Source organism: Camelus dromedarius, chromosome 5, assembly GCF_036321535.1.
Source record: "Camelus dromedarius isolate mCamDro1 chromosome 5, mCamDro1.pat, whole genome shotgun sequence".
Classification (NCBI taxonomy): Eukaryota; Metazoa; Chordata; class Mammalia; order Artiodactyla; family Camelidae; genus Camelus; species Camelus dromedarius.
In genome coordinates, this window is record NC_087440.1 from 24,184,124 (window position 1) to 24,209,598 (window position 25,475).

General features: G+C 37.4%; 2 protein-coding genes across 7 annotated transcripts in view; one reads left to right on the top strand and one right to left on the bottom strand.

Annotated features, from left to right (window-relative positions):
* RASGRP1 (RAS guanyl releasing protein 1) overlaps positions 1–11,681 on the top strand; it is a 79,956-nt gene extending 68,275 nt beyond the window's left edge. For all 6 annotated transcript variants that reach the window (XM_064485755.1, XM_064485750.1, XM_064485751.1 and 3 more), the window contains 3 exons: positions 101–253; positions 907–1,292; positions 10,213–11,681. In XM_064485755.1, coding sequence (XP_064341825.1) covers positions 101–253; positions 907–1,292; positions 10,213–10,347 — 674 coding nt within the window. In that variant the 3' untranslated portion in view covers positions 10,348–11,681. The remainder of the gene's footprint in view (positions 1–100; positions 254–906; positions 1,293–10,212) is intronic.
* A 3,909-nt stretch (positions 11,682–15,590) lies between these two features.
* The window catches only part of FAM98B (family with sequence similarity 98 member B), a 32,605-nt gene continuing 22,720 nt past the window's right edge, over positions 15,591–25,475 (bottom strand). The window contains exons 7-8 of the mRNA XM_010989339.3: positions 21,043–21,210; positions 15,591–16,523 (exon numbers count right to left, since the gene is read on the bottom strand). Coding sequence (XP_010987641.3) covers positions 16,167–16,523; positions 21,043–21,210 — 525 coding nt within the window. The 3' untranslated portion in view covers positions 15,591–16,166. The remainder of the gene's footprint in view (positions 16,524–21,042; positions 21,211–25,475) is intronic.

A 25,475-nucleotide genomic window follows, 5' to 3' on the forward strand; every position in this document is an offset into this window, starting at 1 on the left:
CGTTAGGTGTCCTGGCTCCAGAAGACAGGACCAGCATGTTTGACCAGAGAGCACTCCTGGATAAGAGAAAGACTTCCTGACGAGAGTATCTTGTCCACAGACTGCGGGATGAACTGCCACAAACAATGCAAAGATCTGGTTGTGTTTGAGTGCAAGAAGCGAGCCAAGAACTCAGCAGCTCCCACAGAGAACAGCACGTCTCTGGGGCCAACGTCCAGCCTTTGCTCGTTGGGAGTCAAAGATCTGCTCCACGGTAAGCAGGCACTAGGAACATTCATCTTGGAAAGTGAGGTGGGAAGAATACAGTTTTCGCAGGGGAGGATCACCTTCTTCCTTCCCACTCGTAATAGAAACCACCACAAACACCCTTGTGAAAGATACACCTGTGTGTGATGCGCCCTCTGTTTTAAGAGTTACACGTCACCCTCAGGTGCCACAATTCTGTCACACACAATGCAGACTTCTTGGGAGAAAGGGGCTGCACCTAGAGACTTCCCTTCTCCAGGCCACTTCTCCCCAGTCCTCGAGCTTGGAAGTAGACTGACGGGCAGGTTAACGTGGGCGTAGCATGGGCAACAAGGGAAAACCGCTCCAGAAGTGCTGTAAGCCCAGGTCTGCCTGCAAGGGCATCACTGTCATCCAGAGTGCGTCCACCTCTTTGTTAATAACTCTTCTCTGGGATGGCACCTGCTCATCAAATCAGAACTTCTAAGGATTCTTTTTAGCCCATTATCATTTTTCTCAATCTTACTGTAACTATATTCATCTACTTTTCCCTTCTTGAAAATTACACCTCTTCTGACTCACAATGCTGTGGTCTCCTGGAACTTTTCCTGCCACTTCCTGTATGTCCAGGAAGTCTCTGCTTTTCTGAGCCGGACTAACATGTCACATGTCTTCCTACAGCACCCGAGGAAGGCGCGTTCACATTCCCTAACGGGGAGGCAGTGGAACACAGTGAGGAGAGTAAGGATCGGACCATCATGCTCATGGGAGTGTCCTCACAGAAGATTTCTGTGCGGCTGAGGAGGACTGTCGCACACAAGGCCACCCAGACCGAATCACCGTCTTGGCTTGGCGGCGAGGGTCCTTCTGGTCACTTCGTGTTGTCTTCCCCAAGGAAGACAGCCCAGGACACACTGTATGTGCTGCCCAGCCCTACATCTCCATGTCCCAGCCCAGTCCTGGTCAGAAAGCGGGCTTTCGTCAAGTGGGAGAATAAAGAATCCCTCATAAAATCAAAGGAGGAGCTCCATCACCTCAGACTCCCGACCTACCAAGAGCTGGAACAGGTACCTTCCTTTTCCTTTTTTTCAGACTCTGAAAACAGCAAGGCTGAACCAGGGAGAAACTGAAGATTCAGACCACGTTGATTACTAGCAGGGTAAAGGTGGAGGGGAGAGCAAAAGGAAAAGAAAGGATTCTGCTTTGTCTCAAAGAAACCAGTGGAGGCCCTGACTGAAATTACATAAGTAGAACAGGATACACAGGGCTCCCTACTGCCATAAAGCTAGTCTCTAAATGTTGGCACCAGGGCCCAGTGCCTATTGATCAGCTTTACTGTGCTGACCACCACACCCTTTCTTCTAGAAGTAAGTTGAAAGCAAGTTGCCTAAATCCTCCCTCCCTAGAGGTCTTTGTTAAGCTATTCGTCAGGGTTATGTTTTGGGGCCTTCCTGGTTGCCTGAGCATCTTCCTAAAAGGGAGGTGACCGTGATGCTATCAAAAAGGAAGAGCATGTAGCTCACCGCAGGAAAAGCCTCCCTCTTAACATAAATGAGAGAACGCTTCTAGAACATCAGGGAATGTGCTGATCTATATATAAGAACAGCTTATTCATCAGTAGCTGGCAAAATGCACAGTTGAATATATACAACAATATAATCTATTAAAGGTAACAACTGTGGTACCAGGAGTTGCTTTTTCTGTTAGGTACCTGATAATGAGGACACTGTGAGCCTAATAGAGGCATGAGAGAAGACAAAATCAGTTTTACCAAGAACAGGAAGAGCTTGGGGATATTAAGGTTAAAAGAAGGAAAGAGCAAAGTAGGAAATAGGACAATGGGCAGCTGTTGAGGTACTCAATTCTGTGGGGTCAGTCGCTAATGTACCTCTTTTTGTTTAAAGCTCAGAGTGAGAGCTGGTTTAGACTGACCTCGTGTCATGGGACAGTAGTTTCTTACCAAAGATAGGTAACTTAGTCATTTTAGACATAGGGAAGCAAGGATACATTAATTAGGTCTAACTTAAAAGGTAACGATGCCTGTCTGCCTTTTTTCCCAAAACAAACTGGCTAGAATTCCGTATGTAATTCTACGTACTACAGACTGCCCAAGAGGGCCTCAGAATTCTGTGCCTCGTCCTCAGTCCCACACCTTCCCTGTTAGACCCCCAGGAACTGAAGATATATATTACCTAACTTATGTCAAACTCCTGTTTTGGTGCTTAGAACAAAGCACATGATATTAAGAGGAACATTTGAGAAAAGAACAGATTACCTGGATGAAAAGTACTCTCTCCCTCGTAATTTTGTTAAGATGTGCTTTAAGAATCAAGTCAATCAGAAAGTGGCAAAATAAGGGTTAAACAAAGTCCTCTCTCTCTAGGGGTAGAAACAGCCAGAATCAAGTTTTAAGAATAATGAAGGAAATAGCTCAGATATTTCTTACCCCTGCTGTTTAACTGTGACCTGTTTGGTCCTCTGTAAAACACAGGGCCAGGAGTCCACGCTCACTATGGTTGGCTTCAGCTCTACCTGCCAGTGAAAAGAAGCAATGTAGTTTGGCAACAGTGTCTTCTTGCTGCAAGAAGTGGGTGGTAGAAAGATTTCAGATGAGGGAGTTTGGTCCAGAATAATTCCTATCCAGTAATACCAGAGCTGCTAAACCTTCTTTACTCTTACCCTTGTCATTGGGCACCTAAGGACCAGAACTCACTCTGCATGTTTTAGAGGAACAAGTCCCACTCTCCCGTTACGTAAACACCTTACAACTTGTCTGTCTGTAATTCATTAACTAGTTGAATCGGTATTTAAAATATGTAATATTTATATTAATACTATAAATATTAATATTACAGCTTATTTTAAGCGTGTATATACCTCTAAACCAGCAAAGGACAAAAGAAAATGCAAAAAAGTTTCAGGTATTATATGACAACATTTTCTACCTCTCTCACCATGTAACCTGGCCCATAGCAAATGCTCAGTATTACATAGTAGCTAACAGACAGCTATCTAGGTGATTTACAGTGAAAAACAACTCAGTGTATTACAAATTACCCACATATTTTGGGGGGAGTAATCTTTATGGTACAAGGTAAGAACACGAGGTTCAAAGTCTGAAGACGAGGGACATCAGCATTATGGTGGCCTGAGTCGCTCCTTTTTTTCCCTCTCCCCTTGTGTTTACAGCTAATTGCACATTCATAAACAAACAAAAGTGTCTTTGCACATCACACCAGGAGATGTCCACCTACCTGTGCTTCAGAAAATAGGTGCACAGAACCTCAGGGAGGGCTGTGGATCCAAGGGAAGTTGGTGAGCCTGCCCTGCCCTAACATGCTGCTATCAGGAGAAAACTGAAAGTGGAGAATGCAAAACAGGGCAGGGGACACACAAGAGAATTTGTGGAGGTCCAGCCAGCCTGACAGTAAAATCAGACACACCATCAAAGCAGGATAAATATGAGTTTGGAGGGAGAGGAAAAGGAAGAACTCAAGGCGTTGGTCCCACTCCCCAGAGTAAACATGCTAGGCTTCCTTCCCCACAGAAGAGGTGGAAAGCAGTGAGCAACTTAATTAAGCACCCAGCTGTGTGGACTGCATGCAGGGCACCCAGATTTCTGAGGAGGGACCTCCATGATGAGGAAAGAGGCTGACAAGCGTAACAAAAGGCACGGAAGGAACGTGTTCCTTGCTGTCTGCTTTAGGACTTCATTCAGCAAAAGACCTGCCAGCAGACCGCTGGGAGCACCCTTCTGTGCCGTGAGCATACAAAGCCCACAGCTACCCCACTCTGCTGCCGGCTTTTTTCACATGCACTCCCGGGGGCAGCCCTGGGGCCAGTTCAGGTAGAGAAACCAAAAAACAAGCTATAGTATGTGCCACCTTCTAGAAAACAAAAGAAAGGCTTCTAATTGCCAGATAATTGTTTACTTTGACTGTTACAGTTTAAGAAAGAAAGAAGTAGTGCTACTTCAAATGTGACAGCAGAGGCACATTCTGTCAAACACTATGAAAATCATGGTAATACAGAATCTCAAAAAGAAAACGGTAATTCTCCAGCAACCAAACTCAAAAGGCCCAGAATATTGCAATCTAACTGATAAAAGAATTCAAAATAGCTGTTACAAAGGATTCAGTAAGCTACAAGGAAACTCAAAAAGACAGTTCAGTGAACTCAGGAATAAAATTAATGACCAGAAGGAGTTATTTACCAAAGAGACTGAAATTTTAAAAAAGAACCAAATTCTGCAGCTGAAGGATTCAATGAATGAGAAGAATGCATTAGAGAGCTTATTAGACAAGAGGGCAGATCAGATCAAATCAGCAACTAGAGGACAGGAATTTAGAAGTGACTTAGAAAAGGAGCACTAAGATTTTTAAATACTGAAAAAACCCTCAAAAAGCTATCAGCTATGATGAGAAAAACAAATATAGTAATGACTGGTCTACCAGAAAGAGATGAGAAGAGGGCAGAGAGCATATTTAGAGGAAAAATAGCTGAGAACTTCCCAAAGCTAGGGAAGAAATTAGACATACAAGACTAAGAAGATACGAGAACACCCTATTATCTTAATGCAAAAAGAACTCCCAAGACACATTATAATGAAATTGTCAAAAGTTAATGATAAAGAATGTTAAAGGCAGCTGGTGGGGAGGAGGGACCTATGAAGGAACTCCCATTATGAGGCTGTCAGCAGATTTCTCAGCAGAAACTCCACAGGCCAGGAGAGAATGGAATGACACATTCAAAGTGTTAAAAGATAAAAACTGCCAACCAAGAATACTTTATCCAGCAAAATTATCCTTCAGATATGAAGGGGGACATAAAGGCTTCCTAAACAAAAAACTGAGGGAGTTCTCCACCATGAAAGCCACTTGCAAGAAATGCTGAAAGGAGTTCTTCAAGCTAAAAAGAAAAGATGCTAATTAGTGACACAAAAGAAATTGAAGTACACTATACTATAGCAAAGGTTAAAAAGTAGCAGAATTAGAAAACTGTAACTCTCTATTAGAATGGTGTATTAACCACTTAATTATGTATAAAGGCTTAAGGAAAGAAGCATTAAAAATAATTTAACAACTATAATTTCTCAAAAATTCACAGCATAAAAAGTAAGTTTGTGACATCAAAAATGTAGAAGGATGGAGCCTTTTTATAGGTAAACAGAGGATAAGGTGTTAACAGCATAAAAAAAAATTTATCTACCTTTGCTGTAAGCCACATGGTAAACACAAAGCAAAAATCAAGAGTCATGAAACATAAAGGGGGCTACTGAACAAACCACGATGAAAACCACCACTTTATAAAAGTAAACAAACAGCAGAAGAGAAACAATGGAGATACAAAACCACCAGAAAGCAAATAAGATGGCAGTAGTGAGTCCTTACATATCAGTAATCACTCTAAATATAAATCAACTGAATTTACCAAAAAAGAGTGGCTGGATAGATACATGCTGCCTACAGGAAAGTGGTTTCAACTCTAAAGACACACAAGCTCAAAGTGAAGGGAATGAGGATATTCCATGCAAATGGAGACCAAAAGAAAGCAGGCACAGCCATACTTAATTGGACAAAATAGATTTCAAGCCAAAAATGATAAGAGACAAAGGTCAGTATGTAAAGATAAAAGGGTCAGTACAGCAAGAAGATATAATAGTCATAAATATACACGTACCCAGCACTGGAGCACTGAAATATATTAAGCAACAGATCTAAAGAGAGAAACAGACAATACAATAATCGTAGGGGACTTCAATACTCCAGTCAGCAGTGGATAGATCATCCAGACAGAAAATTAACAAGGAAATGTTGGATCTGAACCATATTCTATAACAAATAGACTTAACAGACATACACAGAACACTCCCTTCAACAGCAGCAAAATACACATTCTTCTTGAGTGCACATGGAACATTTTCCAGGGAAGATCATATGATAGAGCACAAAAGAAATCTCAGCAAATTTTAAGAACAGTGTAATCAAATCATACCATCTATCTTTTCTGACCATAGTGGTATGAAACTAGAAAGCAACAAAAGGAAAGCTGGGAAATCTACAAATATGTAGAAATTACTCATACTTCTGAACAACCAAAGAAATGTGTCAAAGAAGAAATCAAAAGGGAAATAAAATATCTTGAAACAAATGAAAATGGAAATACAGCATATCAAACTTAAGGGATGCAGACAAAGCACTTCTGAGAGGAAAGTTTATGGTGATAATTGCATATATTAAAAAACTAGAAAGATCTCAAATAAATAAACTCACTTTACATCTCAAGGAACTAGAAAAAAACTAAGCCCAAAGTTAGCAGAAGGAAGGAAATAATAAAGATCAAAGGAAATAGAGACCAGGGGAAAAAAATAGAAAGGATTGACAAAACTAAAAGCTGGTTCTTCAAAAAGATAAAATTGACAAACTTCATTCAGACCAAGAAAAAATGAGAGAAGGCTCAAATGCATAAAATTAGAAATACGAAAAGAAGGCATTACAACTGTTACTACACAAATACAAAGGGCCATACGAGACTACTACAAGTAATTGTTGGCATATAGCCAACAAATTATAGAGCACCAAGAAGAAATAGATAAATTTCTAGAAACACACAACCTACCAAGACTGAATCAGACCAGTAACAAGCAAAGACATTGAATCAGTAATCAATAACTTCCCAACACAGAAAACCCCAGGCTTCACTGGTAAATTCTACCAAACACTAAAAGAATTAACACCAGTCCTTCTTTAAGTCTTCCCCCAGATTGAGGGTATACTTCAAAACTCATTCTATGAGGGCAGCATTACCCTGATACCAAAGCTAGAAAAGGACACTACAAGAAAAGCAAACCATAGACCAACAGCACTGATGACTATCCACACAAAACTTCTCAACAAAGTATTAGCAAACAGAATTCAAGAACACATTAAAAGGTGGGAGGGTATAACTCAAGTGGTAGAGTGAATGCTTAGGATACACAAGGTCCTGGGTTCAATCCCCAGTACCTCCTCTAAGAATAAATAAAACCTAATTACTTCCCCACCACCACCAAAAAAAAGAACACATTAAAAGGATTTTATACCCCATGAAAAATGAGGTTTATCCTTAGGATATAAAGATATTTCAACATATGCAAATCAATAAATGTAATAAATGACACTGGTAATATGAAAGATAAAAATCATGTGATCATCTTCAACAGATGCAGGAAAAGCATTTGACAAAATACAACATCCTTTCAAGATAAAAATCCTTCTCAGATTGGGTACAGAAGGAATATTCCTCAATATAATAAGGGCCATATATGGCAAGCCCATAGCTAACATTATACTCAGTGGAGAAAATGTCAAAGCTTTTCTTCCTAGATCTCTCACCCACTCTCACCAGTCTTATTTAATATAGTACTGAAGTCTTAGCTAGGGCGATTAAGCAAGACAAGAAGGTAAAAAGCATCGAAGTCAGGAAAAAAGTAGCAAAACTCACTATTTGCAGAAGATGAGTCCTATATAGAGACTAAACAAAAAACTGTCAAAACTAATACACATTTTCAGTTAAGCTGCAGGGATACAAAATCAACTTACAGAAATCAGTTGCATTTCTATACACTAAGGATAAAACTTTTGAAAAAGAAATAAAACTGTTCCATTCACAATAGCATCAAAAACAACAAAATACTTAGGAATAAATTTAATCAAGGGAATGAAAGATTTGTACAATGAAGACTGCAAGACTGCAGAAAGAAATCAAAGAAGACATGAACAAACGAAAAGACATCCTGTGTTCATGGATCAAAAGAACTAATTCTGTTAAAATGTCCATATTACCCAAAGTCATCTATAGATTCAGTGAAATCCTCATCAAAATACTAATGGAATTCTTTACAGTAGTAGAAAAAAAACAATCCTAAAATTTGTAAGGAACCACAAAAGACCCTGACTAGCCAAAGTAATCCTGCTGCAGAAGAACAAAGCAGGAGGCACACTTCCTAATTTCAAATCATACACAAAGCTATAGTAACAAAAACAGCATGGTACTGGCACAAAAACAGACCAATGGAACAGAAAAGAGCCCAGAATTTAACCCTGCACGTATGGCCAGCTAACATTCAACAGGGGAGCCAAGTGCACCCAAGGCAGAAAGGCTGGTCTCTTCACAAATGGTGTGGGGAAAATGGATAAGCACATGCAGAGCAATGAAATCTGGCCCCCATCTTACACCACTCATAAAAATCAACTCAAATGGATCAAAGAGTTAAACACGAGACCTGATACTGTACAACTCCTAGAAGAAAACTTAGCGGAGAAGCTCCTTGTCATTAGTCTTTGTCAATATATTTTTGGATATGACACCAAAAGCACAAACAACAAAAGCAAAAATCAACAAATGGGACTACATTAACTAAAAAGCCTTTGCACAGCAAAGGAAACCATCAACAAAGTGAAAAGGCAGCCTACTGAATGGGAGAAAATATTTGCAAATTATTTATCCAATAAGGAGTTAATATTTAAAATATATAAAGAACTCATACAACTCAATAACAAAAAATCTGATAAAAAAAATAAGAACTAAACAGACATTTTTTCTGAAGAAAACATACAAATGCCCAAGAAGTACATGAAAAGATGCTCAACATCACTAATTATCAGAAAAATGCAAATCAAAACCACGATGAGATATCATCTTAACACCTGTCAGAATGGCTGTCTTTGAGAAGACAGGTAATCACAAGTGCTGGTGAGGATGCACAGAAAAGAGAACGCTCGTGCCCTGCTGATGGAGATGAAAACTGGAGCAGCCACTATGGAAAACAGTATCGAGGTTCCTCAAAAAAATTAAAAATAGAATATGATCCAGCAAGTTGACTTAAGTATTTATCTTAAGAAAATGAAAACACTTAACTCAAAAAGATACATACACACTCATGTTCACTGCAGCATTATTTACAATAGACAAGATACAGAAGCAACCTAAGTGTCCAAGGATAGATGAATGGATGAAAAAGCAAATGTGATACATACATACAATGGAGTATTACTCAGCCATGAGAAAGACCTTGAGGACATTATGCTAAGTGAGACAAGTCAGACAGAAAAAGACAAGTACTATATAATATGTGAAACTTTTAAATGCCAGAATTAAAAGAACGGAGAATAAAATGGTGGTTACCAGGGGATGAGGAGGTGGGGGAACAGGAAAGATGTTTAAGGGTACAAATTTATGAGTGGTAAAATAAATAAGCCCCAAAGATATAATGCACAGTACAGTGAATACAGACAATATTAAAATCATCAAGCTTGCTAAGAGACTAGAACTTATTCCAACTACTACAAAGAAAGGAGGTACTAATTATCACTATAACTGCAATCACATAACTGTATCAAATTAATGTGTATACCTTAAATTTACACAATATTATGTCAAATATATTTCAATTAAAAAAGACTGGAAATCAACAGCTGTCTGTAACTAAATCACTGCAAATTACATAACTAAATTCCAGTTTAAGGGGATAAGATAAAATTCTTACCTTGATCAAGCGTCCATCAGTTTTCAATGGTTCTTGGGAGAAAGTATGTAATATATAATACATATAATAGCTCACATGAACTATTATGAACTATAATGTCACTTTATTACAGTTCTCGTATGTCAGACCTGACCAGACTCTTTTATTTCTGCCAAGTTTAGGTCTATTGTACAACACCCAAAGATTTTTCTCCTTATCCACCTATTGATTGCCCAGGAATGGTTTACTCTGCAAGCCACTCACATCTTTGATATAATAACAAAACTAACTGCTGTTTACACATGCTCATTTGATATTTAACGTGTTATCTTCTATTCAGGGCAAAATAACTGCCTTGAAAATACTTTTTAATTCTCAGCCACAGTGAATAGATGCCAATCAAGTGTAGTATTCCCAATATTATAACTGATTTGCCATTCATTGCTGCTTTATTAACATACTTCATTCTCCTTTCCTTTTAGGAAATAAATACCCTGAAAGCAGATAATAACGCTTTAAAGATCCAACTGAAATATGCACAGAAGAAGATAGAAACCCTCCAGCTTGCAAGAAGCAATCATGTCTTGGCTCAGATGGAACAGGGTGACTGTTCTTAGCTCCGAAGCCCAAGCAGCACAACCTGTAGATGAGGACACCGGAGATCTCATTTCCTAAACCTGTTAGCACAGAGACCAAGGGGACCTTAGATTGGCTTTAAAAAGGGTACTTTTAAAGAAGAAAGGTGGTTACTCATTTTTTTACCTTAAAGATTCCTCCTGTGCGGTATTGTTTTCTCTTCCAATCAGCTGAATTAAAGGGGAGGAAACCTGAAGAATGCAGAATTTTTGCCATTCATACCACAAACTTTTTCCCCCCTAGGACTAGTATCAAAAGCATGATAAAAACATGACTATAGTTTTCTGACTGGGAAGCGTCTTTTATGTGGCCTGCCTGGCTGCTGCTTCCTTAGAACTAAAATCCCTGGAAAATGAATTTCCTTCCTTCCTTCCTATGTTTTTTGTGAACTTGGCATTTACTTTGTTCCATCCAAAGCTTGCTTATAATGGAAAAATACCCACACTCCAAAAGTAGAACTGCTTCCTGTATATTTCAGCATTCTTTACAAATCTGGTTCCCACTTCTACCTCAGATCTAAACAGTATGCCTTTTCTCCTCCTCCCTCACTACGTTCATGCACACGAGGACATCTAACTAGAGGTGAACTTCTAGAGATGTAGCCACAAATTTGGGGGGGGGGGTGATAAACATCATCCAATTAAAACTCATAGTTTTAGTCTCACAGTCATAAACTAAGTAACCAAATTAAATAGCTAGAAACGTGGCTATTACTATCTCATACATGACTAGCTAATTAGCTAAAAAATAAAAGGAATGCAAACATTTGTCCCTTTGATGTGCAAGTGGACAGAATTAAGAATTTATGGCTTTTTTAAAAAGTTTAACTCTCACATACCATCCTTGTCTTTTTTGAAGTAACTATTTTTGAACTGAATTTGTGCTACTGTACTGTCTTCACTATTAATACTATTTAGAAATAAGCTAATTGGATCAGTCTTCAATAATAGCTGACAGTGTACATATGTATATATTATGTATATACAATATCAGACATGCATGTGGCTTGGAATTGTTTCCTCCTTCCTAAGTGTGGAAGCAAATTAAAGCGGCTTTTGGTCACATACACAAATTTGCAAAGTTCAGTAATGGTACAAGATGAAGAAATTGCTCACAATGTAAATTGTATTGTTTGGCAAACTCACAACTATGAGTTTTCTATTAATGAAGGTTAATGATAAGTGGGCTTTTTAATTATCTGGGCAAGTATTTACAAACTTCCTTGTCAGATTCTTTTTCTCTTTAAAAAAAAAAAAAAAAATCCATATGATCATTTTCTTTTCAGGGGAACTTACCTTCCAAGCTTGAAAACCCTGATACCAAGCTGACTTAAAATTCAAACACAAATTGACCAACTGCCAAGAATATAATCTCAACAACTAAAAGTTCCAAACCTAAAGCCAACACCAAGTCTTAATCAGAAGCAAATTATATATACAAATAATACCTTCCTTGGAGGATTCAGACCATTTAGGAAGTTTCTTTGATGAGAGACCAGCTCCCATTTGCAGAACTCCTTGTACTGAGCTTTAATGAGAAAACCAGTGACTAGCTTTCAGTTAGTGTTTTAAAGAATCACTTTACACAGACATTTATCCTTTTCTAAACCAAACTCAAAAATCCCGACGGCAGGGCTGCTTAGGCCACCACCTGGCATACAGCCTTATAGGAAGTACTTTCTACTTACCTTATGTGGAACAAACATGAGTTTATTATAATCTTTAAAATTCATATTCGTCACCTCTCCTTGTCCTCTGCCATACATGAACAATGGTACAGATCAGTGTCGTTAAGCATAGTTATGTAACCCAATTAAATTCTTTTCATTCTTCTTACCCTCCAAAATACAGAGCCCAGGTTCATTTCTGTGTAAGTAACTTGTAATCTGTAGGAATTAGAAAAGTCGCAGTTCCCTTAATTAGCCTAATTAACATGGCCAGAAGGTCTCAAGCATTTCAGAATTTATCCCTGAAATGGATAGGAAGCAATAGTTTCAGCACAGGTTTTTACAGTCTAGCAGGGATCAAAGCAGCATAATGTATAAATTAACATTGTTTGCTCTGAGCTACTTGGGGTTAGTGAAATCTACAGAAATAATCTGAAACCAATTTTTGGTTTGTCAAGCCTGGGATACAAACTTGTGTGGCTTCTACTGACTTGAAATAAGTTTGGACACACTTATCTGCCAAAACAAGGACAAATCTTGTTTTGTTAACAGCAATGTCACTTCTCATTTTCTTTGGTAATTCATTTGCAGTTTTACCGGTCATTTGTGAATTTCTGTTTAAGGATGTATAATGTAAAAGAACTGCAAGGAAAAAACAAATGTACAGATTGTAAAGGTGTTGTTTTTTTTATACTAAATGTAAGTTTTCATTGTGTAATATTTATATGATAAAAGACATCAGAATCCCCACAACATAGGTGTCTTGTGTTTCTTCTAGTTCATGAATATGTAGAAGCTTTACCTGAATTTTTACTATAGTTGACAGCTAAGACCACTCCCTAATTCTCTTAACCAGAATTTTCCTGAAAGGAAAAGCAAAGCAACTAGTTATTCAGTGTACATTTTTATCTTTTTATAACATGAAGTAAAAGTACAGAAATATTCAGCCTTTTCCCATCTTACTACATAATGACGTACAGTGATCCCCAAATACTAAGTCTATAAATACTTAACACTGAAGGAGGTAAATCTGAGGTTGTCATTTTTCTGTGGCTTTCATCTTTAATTCCACAGTTCTAAGACAACTAGCAAGTAAAGAGAAACTCAGAAGCTGTGGGTGGAAGTGGTAGAGGATGGTTGAATCCAAAGTACAGAGCACCCAGAGCAATTCATTTGTGCTCATGATTACCTAGTCACACAGTGTTTAGAGACAGCCATGATTTTTCCTTAATCCCCAGCCAGCTTTTGTTTAACTAGATCAATTTTGGGGAGGGGGAGGATTTTAATCATTCATATTCCACCGTGGAATGCATTCTGGTACACTTGGATGTTGGTGTATTTATCATTTTGGCATTTCATAATACTTCATACAAAATAATAAAGTCACACTGACAACTTGGCCCTGAAGGAGAGATTAAATTACCTCCTCTCTTTCATCCCCAATTCCCACTCCAAACATCTCTACCCTGTGTTCCTTCCAAGGTACAGATAGTGTCGCTGCTCAGAACATTCTCTTTCACGAATCTTTCTTGGGTTATCATAACTGCTTTTGACGTATATACAGGCAATTAAATGTTTCCAGTTTAAAGTTTTGTTTTGTTTTGTTTTTCTGTTTAGGGAGGCAAGATTTCCCTGATACTCAGAACACAAGGGAAGAGGTTAAAAGGAAACACCTAATCCCTTCTTTTTACTGAGTGCTTACGTGTAATGGTGTGGTGATTACGTATGGACGGACATATGTCCAGATAAGAGGTTACTCCTTTAATCCAAAACTCCAGTAATATAGGTGCTATTAGATACCACAGGATAGACCAAGGCAGGGAGAAAAAAAAGAGGAGGGAAAAAGAGGTAGCAAGAAGAAATAAAACTGAAAACCAGGCAAAAAAGAATGAGGAGGTGGCACAGAAAGAGGAGTTAGCTTTCAGGAAACAGTGAAGAGTGAAGTGCCATTCATCATACTCTCCACTTGTCCTGCACTCAACTTGTAAAGCATTTTCACAGTAAGGCCCCAAACTGCCTTCCTGCTGTTGTAGATACTGCTTAGCAAACTTCTACAAAAGAAATTTTTACTGAAAGATTATCATGAAGATCCTACCTCACAGGAAACAGTAAGATAGTAGGATCTACACCACTCAGCTTTTCATTCAAGTGAAGTTTACAGGAATATGTAAATAAGAGTGGTTCCAGCTCCAACAGGATTCCAGGAACTAGTGCTAAACTTGGATAAGATTTACAGCAGATAACCCATGAAGGTACAAAGAAATCTTACAGAAATTAATAAACTAATAATTCTACCATTATTTGCCATAAACCTTTAGTGATAAAAGAAGCTAAAAGTAGTTAGAAACTCCTCCTGCAGCAGCAACTAAAGCTCCCTAAAAGAAATGAAGCAGACATGTACAGGTTTTAAATGAATATTTTAACCAATAACTCTTTTGAAATATTTTACTCCAGTGGTCTTTGCTTATTTTTTTTTTTAATTATTTTTCAGAGTCCATAGCTACTGATAAGTGTTCCTTTAATTATGGAAAACCTTTTTCTTCAACTATCACAAATAAAATTAAATTTCTTCATTAAATATAAACATTAGAAAAAAATTTAAGTTTACAAATAACTGAAAAAATTTGTTTTTCTACCCTGAACAAACTTCTTTGAAAGGTTAGCTTGAAAAAATACATGACTAAGACTGCAGTATACACAATATTTAAGGTTTTAACAGTATTTTAGATTTTACCACGGGGTTTACTGTAAAGTAAAACAAAACAGAACATGAATAACACTGCTAAATATCAAATACCACTTGTCCTCTGGTGCTCAGCTTTCTATTTGTTGAGTTGATTAGACCAAAGAAAGTTGTTATGTGCAGTTGACCAGAAGCCTACAGGTTTTATAGTAGGATTGAAAAAATTTGTGTGACTATATCTTTTTCTCTCTCTACAGTAAGAGAAAAAGGCATTACTTGGGCCACCTCTTAAACTATTTACAACAAGTCTCTATAAATTCTCCACAAGTTGGACTTGTACTTAGGTCTTCATAAAATTATAAAACAACCTGAAAAGGGTACAAGTATCACATTCCTCAACTGATAAATAAGGACAAGTCAACCCTTGGGAGCTAACGTCATTTTGGCCCACAGCACCCCTGCGCTAGTGCCATGATGAGAATTCACAACTCCTGACACCCAAGCCTTTGACAGCTCCAGCCACCAAACCACATTTAATCATTCCTGAACCTCTGTTTCCCAAATCTAGCTGTGAATCAGAATTACCAAGGGATGCCTTGGCCCTGCCTCTGATCTACTGAAACTGGAAATACATGTCCTAACACAGCTCAGCCTGCCTTTTAATATTCAGATACCTAAAGTGATGGCACAAATGATAAAGAAACCAATTTTCAGAAATATTTTTCACAACGTCATGTAAAATTAGTACATGTCTTTGTCCCTTTAAAGTAATTCTGACCTCAATCTTTAATTCTGCTCTGTCAAACAAAATCACAGAGATTTCAAATCCAGTTGGAAAATAAATCAAATATGCATTGCAAAAAGTAGACTTGGGCTTCAATTAATGGAACTTTAACAGCAACCTGGCCAGAGGAATTGCTCATATAAAAGAAAAAAACAAGTCATGACAACCACCTACTGAACACAACTATCAGTCCCCTTCCCTATTTTGTAAAGTAGAATTAACAAATACAAAACACAGCCACAGGAATACAGATAAGGCAATAGTCTATATTCCTTTCCATTATAAGTGGGGTCATGTATGTGTCTCAAACCTGAATAAAATACAGGTAACAATCTAAATTCAGTCAATGACAATAAAATACTTTCCATTTTCCCAGTCTGATGGTAATAATATATTTACATTTTTAAAAATAACTTTTGCTTTTTTTTTGTTTTTTAAAAAGACATAACATGCTCCAGGGTACACAGAATATGGAAAAATTCATCACTCTAAGAGATCAAATAGTATAAAACAATGCTCTTTACATATTAAACCCAATTCAAGAATGGTATCATCAGGGAGTCTAACATGGTGGTTATTTCAAAGATGACATTCAAGTAGTTGTTTAGAACACTATGTCTAATGTGTCTATCAAGAAGTAAGCACTGCTATCTACATCCTGTAGTTTTTAATATCTTCTATATCCACCACCACCTCCATATGGATCTCCATAACCTCTTCCACCATAGCCCCCTCTTCCACCATAGCCCCCTCTTCCACCATAATCTCCCCTCCCACCATAATCTCCCCTGCCTTGGAAACCTCCGCCTCTGCCACCCCCTCCCCCTCCCCCACCCCCTCCCCAACCTCCTCCACCTCCCCAACCACCTCTTCCACCCCCACCACCTCCTCTACCACCACCTCCACCACCCCAGCCACCCCTTCCACCGCCTTCTTGTCTCTTCTGCCAAGGGGGCATCTCAGGTGGTGGTGGTTCAATTTCATTCGGCCGTCCTCCCCTGTCAGGTACCCTTCCCATCAGCACCTGTGTGAAGAAATACCTCCTTTCAGTTTCCAGTATTTTAGAGGTTAAAATTTACAGAAAGGATACAAGAAATATTGAAGTTGCTGTTCTAATAAAGAAACAGAAGCCAAACATTTAAGGACATGAAAGTATCAGACATGGTAGTATGAATTAATAATGAAAATATAAATATGATGTGTGACAAATCCCTCACAATATGGTGTTATTTTTAAACAATGTGGGGGAATATTTCTGAAACTTAAGGACTTGTTTAAATTTGTTTAGCAAATTTTATAACAAATGTAGTACCTATCACACTAAGAAATTTTTTTAGCAAAACATTTTCAATATATACAAACCACATACCCTGCATTTATTAACTTAATATCCATTTATACAACACTGGACTTTGCATTGCCATTGATGTAGTACTAGATTATCCAATAAAGTACACTTTATTTCAACAAGGATGAACTATCTATGATAACATGTGGGTGTAATGAGATCAGAGATTAATATAATGGCTATAATCCAAGGTTATCACTGCAAAGAGATACAAGGATTCTCTATGAACTATTCTTTCTTATGAGAAACTTAAGCTCACTTTCAATGGTACTACTAGTTACTATATTATTTAGTTACTTGATACACTTAACCATGCTTTATAATACTTTGAAGAATAAACCAAGGAAGAGTTTGCTTTAAGTTCCCAACCTTCTGTAGAAAGGAGCTACTTTACAGGCCCATGAACAGAGACCAAGAGGACACGAATAGCCTCCTGTTAGTACATTTCAGGAAAGAAGGTAAACCAGTAACTGCTTCAACCAAAATGACCTATGAGTCAGTTGTGTTCTACTTCCACTCATCCTCTCATCAAAACCATGTTTTGTCATAGAAAGACAAACAGTACAACATCCTCACTGTGCGACAAGGTTCGAAGCAGGCAAACATTCTTGTGAAGTCAGCAATAATGATGCCCTAATCACCAAATCCAAAAAAATAGCTTTTCTTGGTTATTCTCATTGGTCTCTGCCAAACATGCTATGTTGGGGAATACACAGGGATGCTGTTCCAAGATCTGATAAGACTGCCCTCAAATAATTAGGCTATAAATTATAAAGTCAGAAAAAGATGGGCAATGCCACTTAAAGAAATAGAACTCTTGATCCAGAAAGACTAACTTATAAACCTGAGGCATGATATTAAGTTACATGTTTAAAGACAACACTTTCAAAAGAGAGGAGGTTGACATAAAATGGAAGCAGGAAGACCCAAACACTAGTGCCAAACTTAGCAATAATTAGCAAACTGACTTCATATACAACCATCCCTTGATATAGTATACATCTTTCTCACTTCATTGAATGAGAAACGATGTTTTAAAACTACCCAAATCCCTTACTTCTGATTTTTTTGCTCTTTTGTAGTGAAGTTTGTCATGAAGTGTTCTAAGTGAAGAGTATATGCTAGCCAAGCTAATACAAACACTGTAAACAAGTGTATTGTTGCTGCTGCTGTTGTAAAGTAAAAAATTCAGCCTCTTTGAGCTTAAGACCACTGTCAGAGAAATGGAGGCTCTATGGTCTGAATCAGGAAATGGAATCTCCAAGAGATTCGGCAACTCGCCTCCGGTTGAGTCCTCTAAGTTAATGACAGCGCTGGGGGTGAACCCAAATCTGTATCCAAAGCATGTACTCTTCTTCCCTTTACGCCAAGGACCTTAGGAATCTGTCAGTACCTGAAATGACTGCTACAGATTTTTATTGATAAAAATGATTACATTCTTGGAAAGAAGGCAAATAATTCTTGCTAAAGCTACTGATAAGAATAATTCTTTCTTCTTCGACTGGAAACATAAAGAGGGAACCACAGCAGGATGGTAGGAGAGGCGTGCTCGCAATATAATCGGGCCCCATGCCCCCCAGGTAGGCGACCCACCAGCTGAAGAATAATTAAGTTGCAGAGGCCCTCCCACAGGAGTGAGAGTTCTAAGCCCCACGTCAGGCTCCCCAGCCCAGGGTTCCAGCATTGGGAAGAGGAGATCCCAGGACATCTGGTTTTGAAGGTCAGTGGGCCTTGGCTCCAGGAGCCCCACGGAACTGGGTGAGACAGAGACTTCATTCTCTTGGGAGGTAGGTGTACACAGAATCTCACATGTGCCACGTCCAAGGGCAGAGGCAGTAATTTCAAAGGAACCTGAGCCAGGCCTGCCTACTGGTTTTGGAAAGTCTCCTGGGGACATCCAAGAGATTAGGAGATGGCTGTAGCTCACCCAGGGAACATAAAAGTTGGTGGCAGATATTCCAGGAGTGTTCATCTACATGAGCTTTCCTGGAGGTTGACATCTTGATTGGATCATTAGCACCAAGACCCAGCCCCACCCAACAGCCTATGGGGAAGCCTCAGGCCAAACAACATACTGGGTGGGAACACAGCCCCACCCATCAGCTTACCTCCTAAGACCAAAAAGCCTCTAGACAAGACCCTACCCACCAGAGGTCCAGGACCAAGCTTCACCTAGCAGTGGGCAGGCACCAGCTCCTCCTGCCAGGACATCTGCATAAGCCTCTAGACCAGCCTCATCCACCAGGGGCAAATACCAGAAATAAGAAAACAACAATCCCAAAGCCTGTGGAAGGAATCCACAAACACAGGCCAGACCCTACACTGGGACCGGCTGGACCCTGGCCCTTGGGTGACAAGAGAGGAGTGTACTGCTGGGACGCATAGGACGTCTCCCACAGAGGGCCACCTCTCCAAGGTCAAGAAACTTAACTAGCCTACCCAAAAATACAAATAGAAAGATAGACAACATGAGGCGGCAAAGGAGTATCTTCCAAGCCAAGGCACAAGATAAAATCCCAGAAGAAGAAATAAGTGATGAGGAGATAGGCAATTTATCTGAGAAAGAGTTTAAAGTAATGATGGCCAAGATGTTAAGAGAACTCAAGAGGAGTACAGATGCACAGAGTGAAGTTTTTAGCAAAGAGCTGGAAAATATAAATACCCAGAATTGAAGAATAAAATCACTGAAATGAATAGCACACTAGAACGAACCAAGACTAAATGAGGCAGAAGAAAGCATCAATGAGCTACAAGACAGATTAGTGGAAATCACTACTGCAGAACAGAAAAAAGAAAAAAGAACAAAAAGAAATGAGGACAGTTTAAGAGAACTTCCGGACAACATGAAGCACACTAATATTCACATTATAGGGGTCCCAGAAGTAGAAGAGAGAAAGGACTAGAGAAAATTTTTAGAAAGAGAATAACCAAAAACTTCCCCAACTTGGGAAAGGAAACAGTCACCCAAGTCCAGGAACCACAGAGGGTTCCACACAGGATCAACCCAAAGAGGAACACATCAAGGCACATAGTAATCAAATTGACAGAAATTAAGGATAAGGAGGAAATATTAAAATCAGCAAGAGAATAGTGACAAATAACATACAAGGGAACTCCCATAAGGTTATCAGCTGATTTTTCAGCAGAAATTCTACAGGCCAAAAGGGAGTGGCATAATATATTTAAAGTGATGAAAGGGAAAAATTTTCAACCAAGAATACTCTATCCAGCAAGGCTCTAATTCAGATTTGATGGAAAAATCAAAAGCTTCACAGATAAACAAAACCTAAAAGAATTTAGCACCACCAAACCAGTCTTACAACAAATGTTAAAGGAACTTCTCTAGTCATCGAACTATAACAAAGAGAACAAAAAGAAAAAAGGGGGAAAAAAAAAAAAGACTTACAAAACATTGCTTTGGCAGTCTGGGGTCTTTTATGGTTCCAGATAAATTTTGGAATTGTTTGTTCTAGTTCTGTGAAAAATGTTGTAAGTACTTTGACAGGAGTTGCATTGGATCTGTAGAGTGCTTTAGGTAGTGTGGCCATTTTGATAATGCTGATTCTTTCACTCCTAGAGCACAAGATATCTTTCCATTTCTTTGTATCATCTTCAATTTCCTTCATCAATGTTTTACAGTTTTCAGAGTATAGGTACCCTCCTTGGTTAAGTTCATTTCTAGGCATTTGGTTTTTGACGGAATAGAAATGTTTATGTCAGTTAGCAGGGTATATGTATCTTTTTGAATTAATTCTTATTTTGTGGTTGGCTTTATTTCTTTGATAACTATATAAGGTTAAAAAGCTAAAGCTCTAAACGTTCTTAGAAACAATGAATAGTACATACATGTAAATTTTAAAAATAGTGCAGTATATTGTGTATATGTATTTACATTCAATCTATTATATATGTGCAGTCAAGCTGCAACAGTTTTATCTAATAAAAATGAAAAATGAAAAAAAAATTCTTAATTCCTCCAATTCAGATATAACTATGGTTTAATTTATGAATACAGAAATTCAAATATACAGGCGCACACACAAAACATAACTAAGCCTAAACTGACTGAAGCCCCTCCACCACTCTCTTTTCTAGGAGTTCACTAGGATTAAAAGAAAACTGGATTAAGGTCCATACAAACATCAAACAAATATATTATAAATCCATTCCCCATCATACTGAAAGAAAAACCAACCTTATTAATGGCACATGCTGTCTTCTCCCGGCTGGAGCCACTGCTTGTCCTGATGATCTTTGACAGATCTTCACGAGCAGCAAGTAGATGGGCCAAAGTTATTGTTGTCTTGGGTGACAAAGCATAACGCTTAGGCTGATAAATTCTTGCTATGTCATCTGTTTTTACCTAAATGACAAAAGTCGGGGAAAAAATGAACCGAAAAACATTTCAGTGAAAGAGCAATTGCAATGATAATCTTCAGAAGGGGGGCAAAAAGGAGATAATACACAGACAAAGATACAGAGAAGAGCAAAACATTCAAATATCTGATAATCTGTAAGTAGAATAAAAAAAAAAAGACCAACAGATACTAAAAGAATACATAACTACCAGTAAAAACTCATTTAAAAACTAACACAAAAAAGATTCCATTCATATTAACAAAAAACAAAACACCTAAAAATAGCTTTACTGAAAACACATACAGGTCTTTTAAGAAGAAAACATTAGTAAATCTATAAAAACAAAACGAAAACTTCAATAAATGGAGAGAAATACCAAGTTCCTGGATGGGAACACTGAGTATCGTCAGTTCTGCCCCAAGTTAACTTATAGATTTACTGCAATCCTGTTGTAATGGTTTTTGAGAGGACAGGAGGTTGGCAGGGTAAGGGGAAGAATCTAAAGTTAATCCAGAAATAAAATGTGTATGAATGACTAAAACAATTTTGAGAAAGAAGAGTTTTACCAGATGTGAAGATGAAATTAACATCACTGCCTTAACAGCTAACATTCATTGAGTACTTAATGTGCAAAGATATTTTTCACTTAATATCATTTCTTTAACTCTCAAAACATCCTTTAGAGTAGTTGTACAGATAACAATATACTATCCTATCTCAGTCTAATTAAATGGAGCTTGGGGAGGAAAAAACAGATTGATGAAACAAAATAGGCAATTGAGATTCAGAGCCTCATAAATGCATGAATGCAACAAATGATAGAGGAAGCATCAAAGAATAATGAGAAAAGGGAGAGATTTTTTTAAATGCTGCTGGAATTAACTGCTGGCTATTTGTAAAAAAAAATTAATAAGGCATACCATATAACAAACGAGATTCCAAATATAATAAAGAGTTTATTGTTATTCAGAGTTCTTTCTTTACACTGAAAAACTTAACTGTATAATAAAGATTAAAATTTCTGCACATCAAAAGACAAAAAAAAATCAAAAGACAACTGTGGAAAATATTTTCAACAACAAAAGCCACTAGCTAACTTCCTTAATATATAAAAAGCTCAATCAAAAGGAAAACAGGAAGACCTTATGGGGAAAAACAGACAAGACACAAATAGAAATTTCAAAAAAAAAAGGAAATTGAAATGACTAATAAGCTTATGAAAAAAAGTTCAACTTTACCAGCAATAAAAATATACAAATAAAACAATTTAGTCTTATTTAATCACCAAATTACCTATAAAATTGATAATACTCTAAATATTAAGGAGGCTAAAATGAAGACAAAATTTCATTTACCCTACTTGTAGGAGTTTACATTCATACAAACTTTTTAAAAAACAATTTGGCCATGTGAATCAGGATCATTAAGAATCATAACCTTTGACACACAGTACACGGTATACTTCCATTTAGGAAACCATGGGTTCCACATCCACAAACACAGAGGGCTGACTGTGCCATTACATGTGACAACATAGATGAAACTTAAATGCATTATGCCAAGAAACCAGACATAAAAAGCCACGTATTATATGATTCCATATATACATGAAATGTCCAGAATAGGCAAATCCAAAGAGACAGAAAGTAGATTATAATAGTGGGTGTCAGAGAACGGAGGTGAAGGTATTGCAAATGATGGCTAATGGCTGCATGTTTCTTTCCAGGGTGACGGAAACATTCTGGAATTAGGTAATGGTTACAGAATACAGTAAATATACTAAAAACCATGGAACTGTACACTTTAGGATGGTGAATTACATCTCAAAAAATGAGAAATAAATTAAAAGTTAATTTTTTTAAAGGGTATTGAAATAGAACTTTTAGAGGTATGGGATAATGATCACAATATATTCAGTTAAAAAAAGCAAACTATAAAATTATACTCAGTCTTATTTAAATACTTATTTCAACACTCAATACTAGCAAAATAATAGAGAAACCAGATTAACCATATTAATAAATGTATATAATCTTTCTGAGGGGCAACTGTAAAGTGAGCACCAAAAGCATTAAAAATCACATATATTCTTTGATCAAGAAATTCCACTTTTAGGAATCTATTAGGGATGTAAAAACTTAGCTGCCAAGGATTTCATTACAGGGTCAAATGAAACAAAATTAAAGGAAACCTCAACGTCAATCAGTAAAGTATATCCATATGAGCAGGTATTCTGTGAAGATTTTAAACGCTGTAGAACAGTATTTGATGAGTCATTCAACAATATCAGACACATAAAATAGGGGAAATATGATAAAGATATATTAAATTTAACAAGAAAGAAAACTCGGGGTACAAATGCATATACTCATATAATCAACCGAAAAGGATCAAATGAAAGGCCAAAATCTGACCTATAAATAGTCTAAGGAAAAAATATTTTTAAAATCTTCCAGACTAAGGAAAAAAGAACACCGCCGCCTTGTCCTAAAATATAATGAAAAGACCAAGATGAGAAGATAAAATATCAAGATATTTCCTTAAGGCATTTTCCTCAAAGTTTCCAAGTTTATGGCTAGTAAAGAGTCAACACTACCATGAGTCCATGCCACTCCAAATGTTCAAAGAACATGTCAGAACTCATTTGTTTTGGATATCTCTGTAAGATTAAGGCCAACGTTGAAAATATCCTCCAAGTTATTATGTTAAGATACTTACAATGCACAACCTCTCACAATTTTCCTTATATTCCTAAATTCCCTTTTCTCATTAAAATTCTAGCAAGTTAAATTGGAAAGCCAGTATGTACCCAACCTCTATTAAGTTTCCAGAGGTCAGTAAAACTGTACCTCCCACACATCTGAATTCTATTCCCTTTCTTTAAGTCAGTAGTCATGTCATCTGTCTCTTTGGTAACTCACAGCTCTCAGAGCATCTGGGCTTCTTGCATTTAACAGTCACTCTAAAGACATGATCACACATGTCTGGAGTTTATCCTGGTGCATGTGCAGAAGAGAAACAGGTTTTAACTATCCAAGAAGCTATATTACAGACACAGAAATCTTCTAAAAACGTTCTGTACCTAATCATATAGGGTATTCAGATGCTCACCCAGAACCAGGTACATCATAGGGTTTGACACATGTGAGGTGCTGAATAAATGTTTATTAAAAGAAAATACATGAATGACAGTCTTCAACTCTCCCTTACAGCTATTCTATTACTATGCTAAAAAATTTTCCTTGAAATAATAATAGTTTTCACCAGCAACCCTGTTCTAATCACTCTTCAGTTTTTTCTGTCTGTCTGCCAGGTGTTTGGAAGGAGACTGTATGTACTATACATGAGGGAGTATTTCTAGGTAAGTGAGTCAGATTAAACACACTATTTTTTTTAAGTACATATGTACTATAATAAAAAGAATGGAAAAGAGGGATACAGACAGAAGGGAATCAACTTCTAAAAAATGAAATTTGGAGCCAAAAAACAGAGGTTAACTCAATCTATTTGTGGAACAGTTTATTCCCCCAACTCCTAGAACCACGCTGCCACTCCTCCTTCCCAGGTCAAAGGAGAAAAGTATATAAAAAATAAGGCTTCCCTTCTTGAAAAACAAGTGAGCATTAGGAATTCCCACAGCACAATACCATCCCCAAAGCCTGATGTCAACAATCCTGATCAATGACTATAGTTCCCAGTGTCTTCTCTTAAATGTGGACAATCAAGGACTACCATGTACTTGAAGAAAGCCACCACAAGACAGAGACCAAGAAAAACAAACCAAAAAATTACCCTGGAAGAGACAAGAGATACCTGAAGGCCAGAAAAAAAAAAAAAAAACAAAACTTAAAAAAAATTTTTTTTCCTTTCCATTTAAGATAGCACATCCATAAAATAAGGGAGGAAAAAAAAACATTAAAAAGGAAAACTCAAGAATCAAAAAGAATTCCTGGAAACGAAAAAATGATCACAGAAACAAAATTCAATGCTAAGCACAAAATAAATTTGAGGACATTTCCAAGAAAATGAATCTCCTTTTGGAAACAGAAATGGAAAATGAGAGAAAAAATAAAGCAACTTAAGTGGATCTATGCAGGAGGTCCTATACCTAACAAGAATTTCAGAAAAGAAAAAAAAAAGGGAGGAGAAAGAAATTAATAAAGAAAAATATAAAAGGTATGAGTCTACAGATGGAAAAGTTCACCTAATAATTAGCACAATGAATTCTAAAAGACACAGACTGAAGTATGTTGTGAAAATTGAGAACTC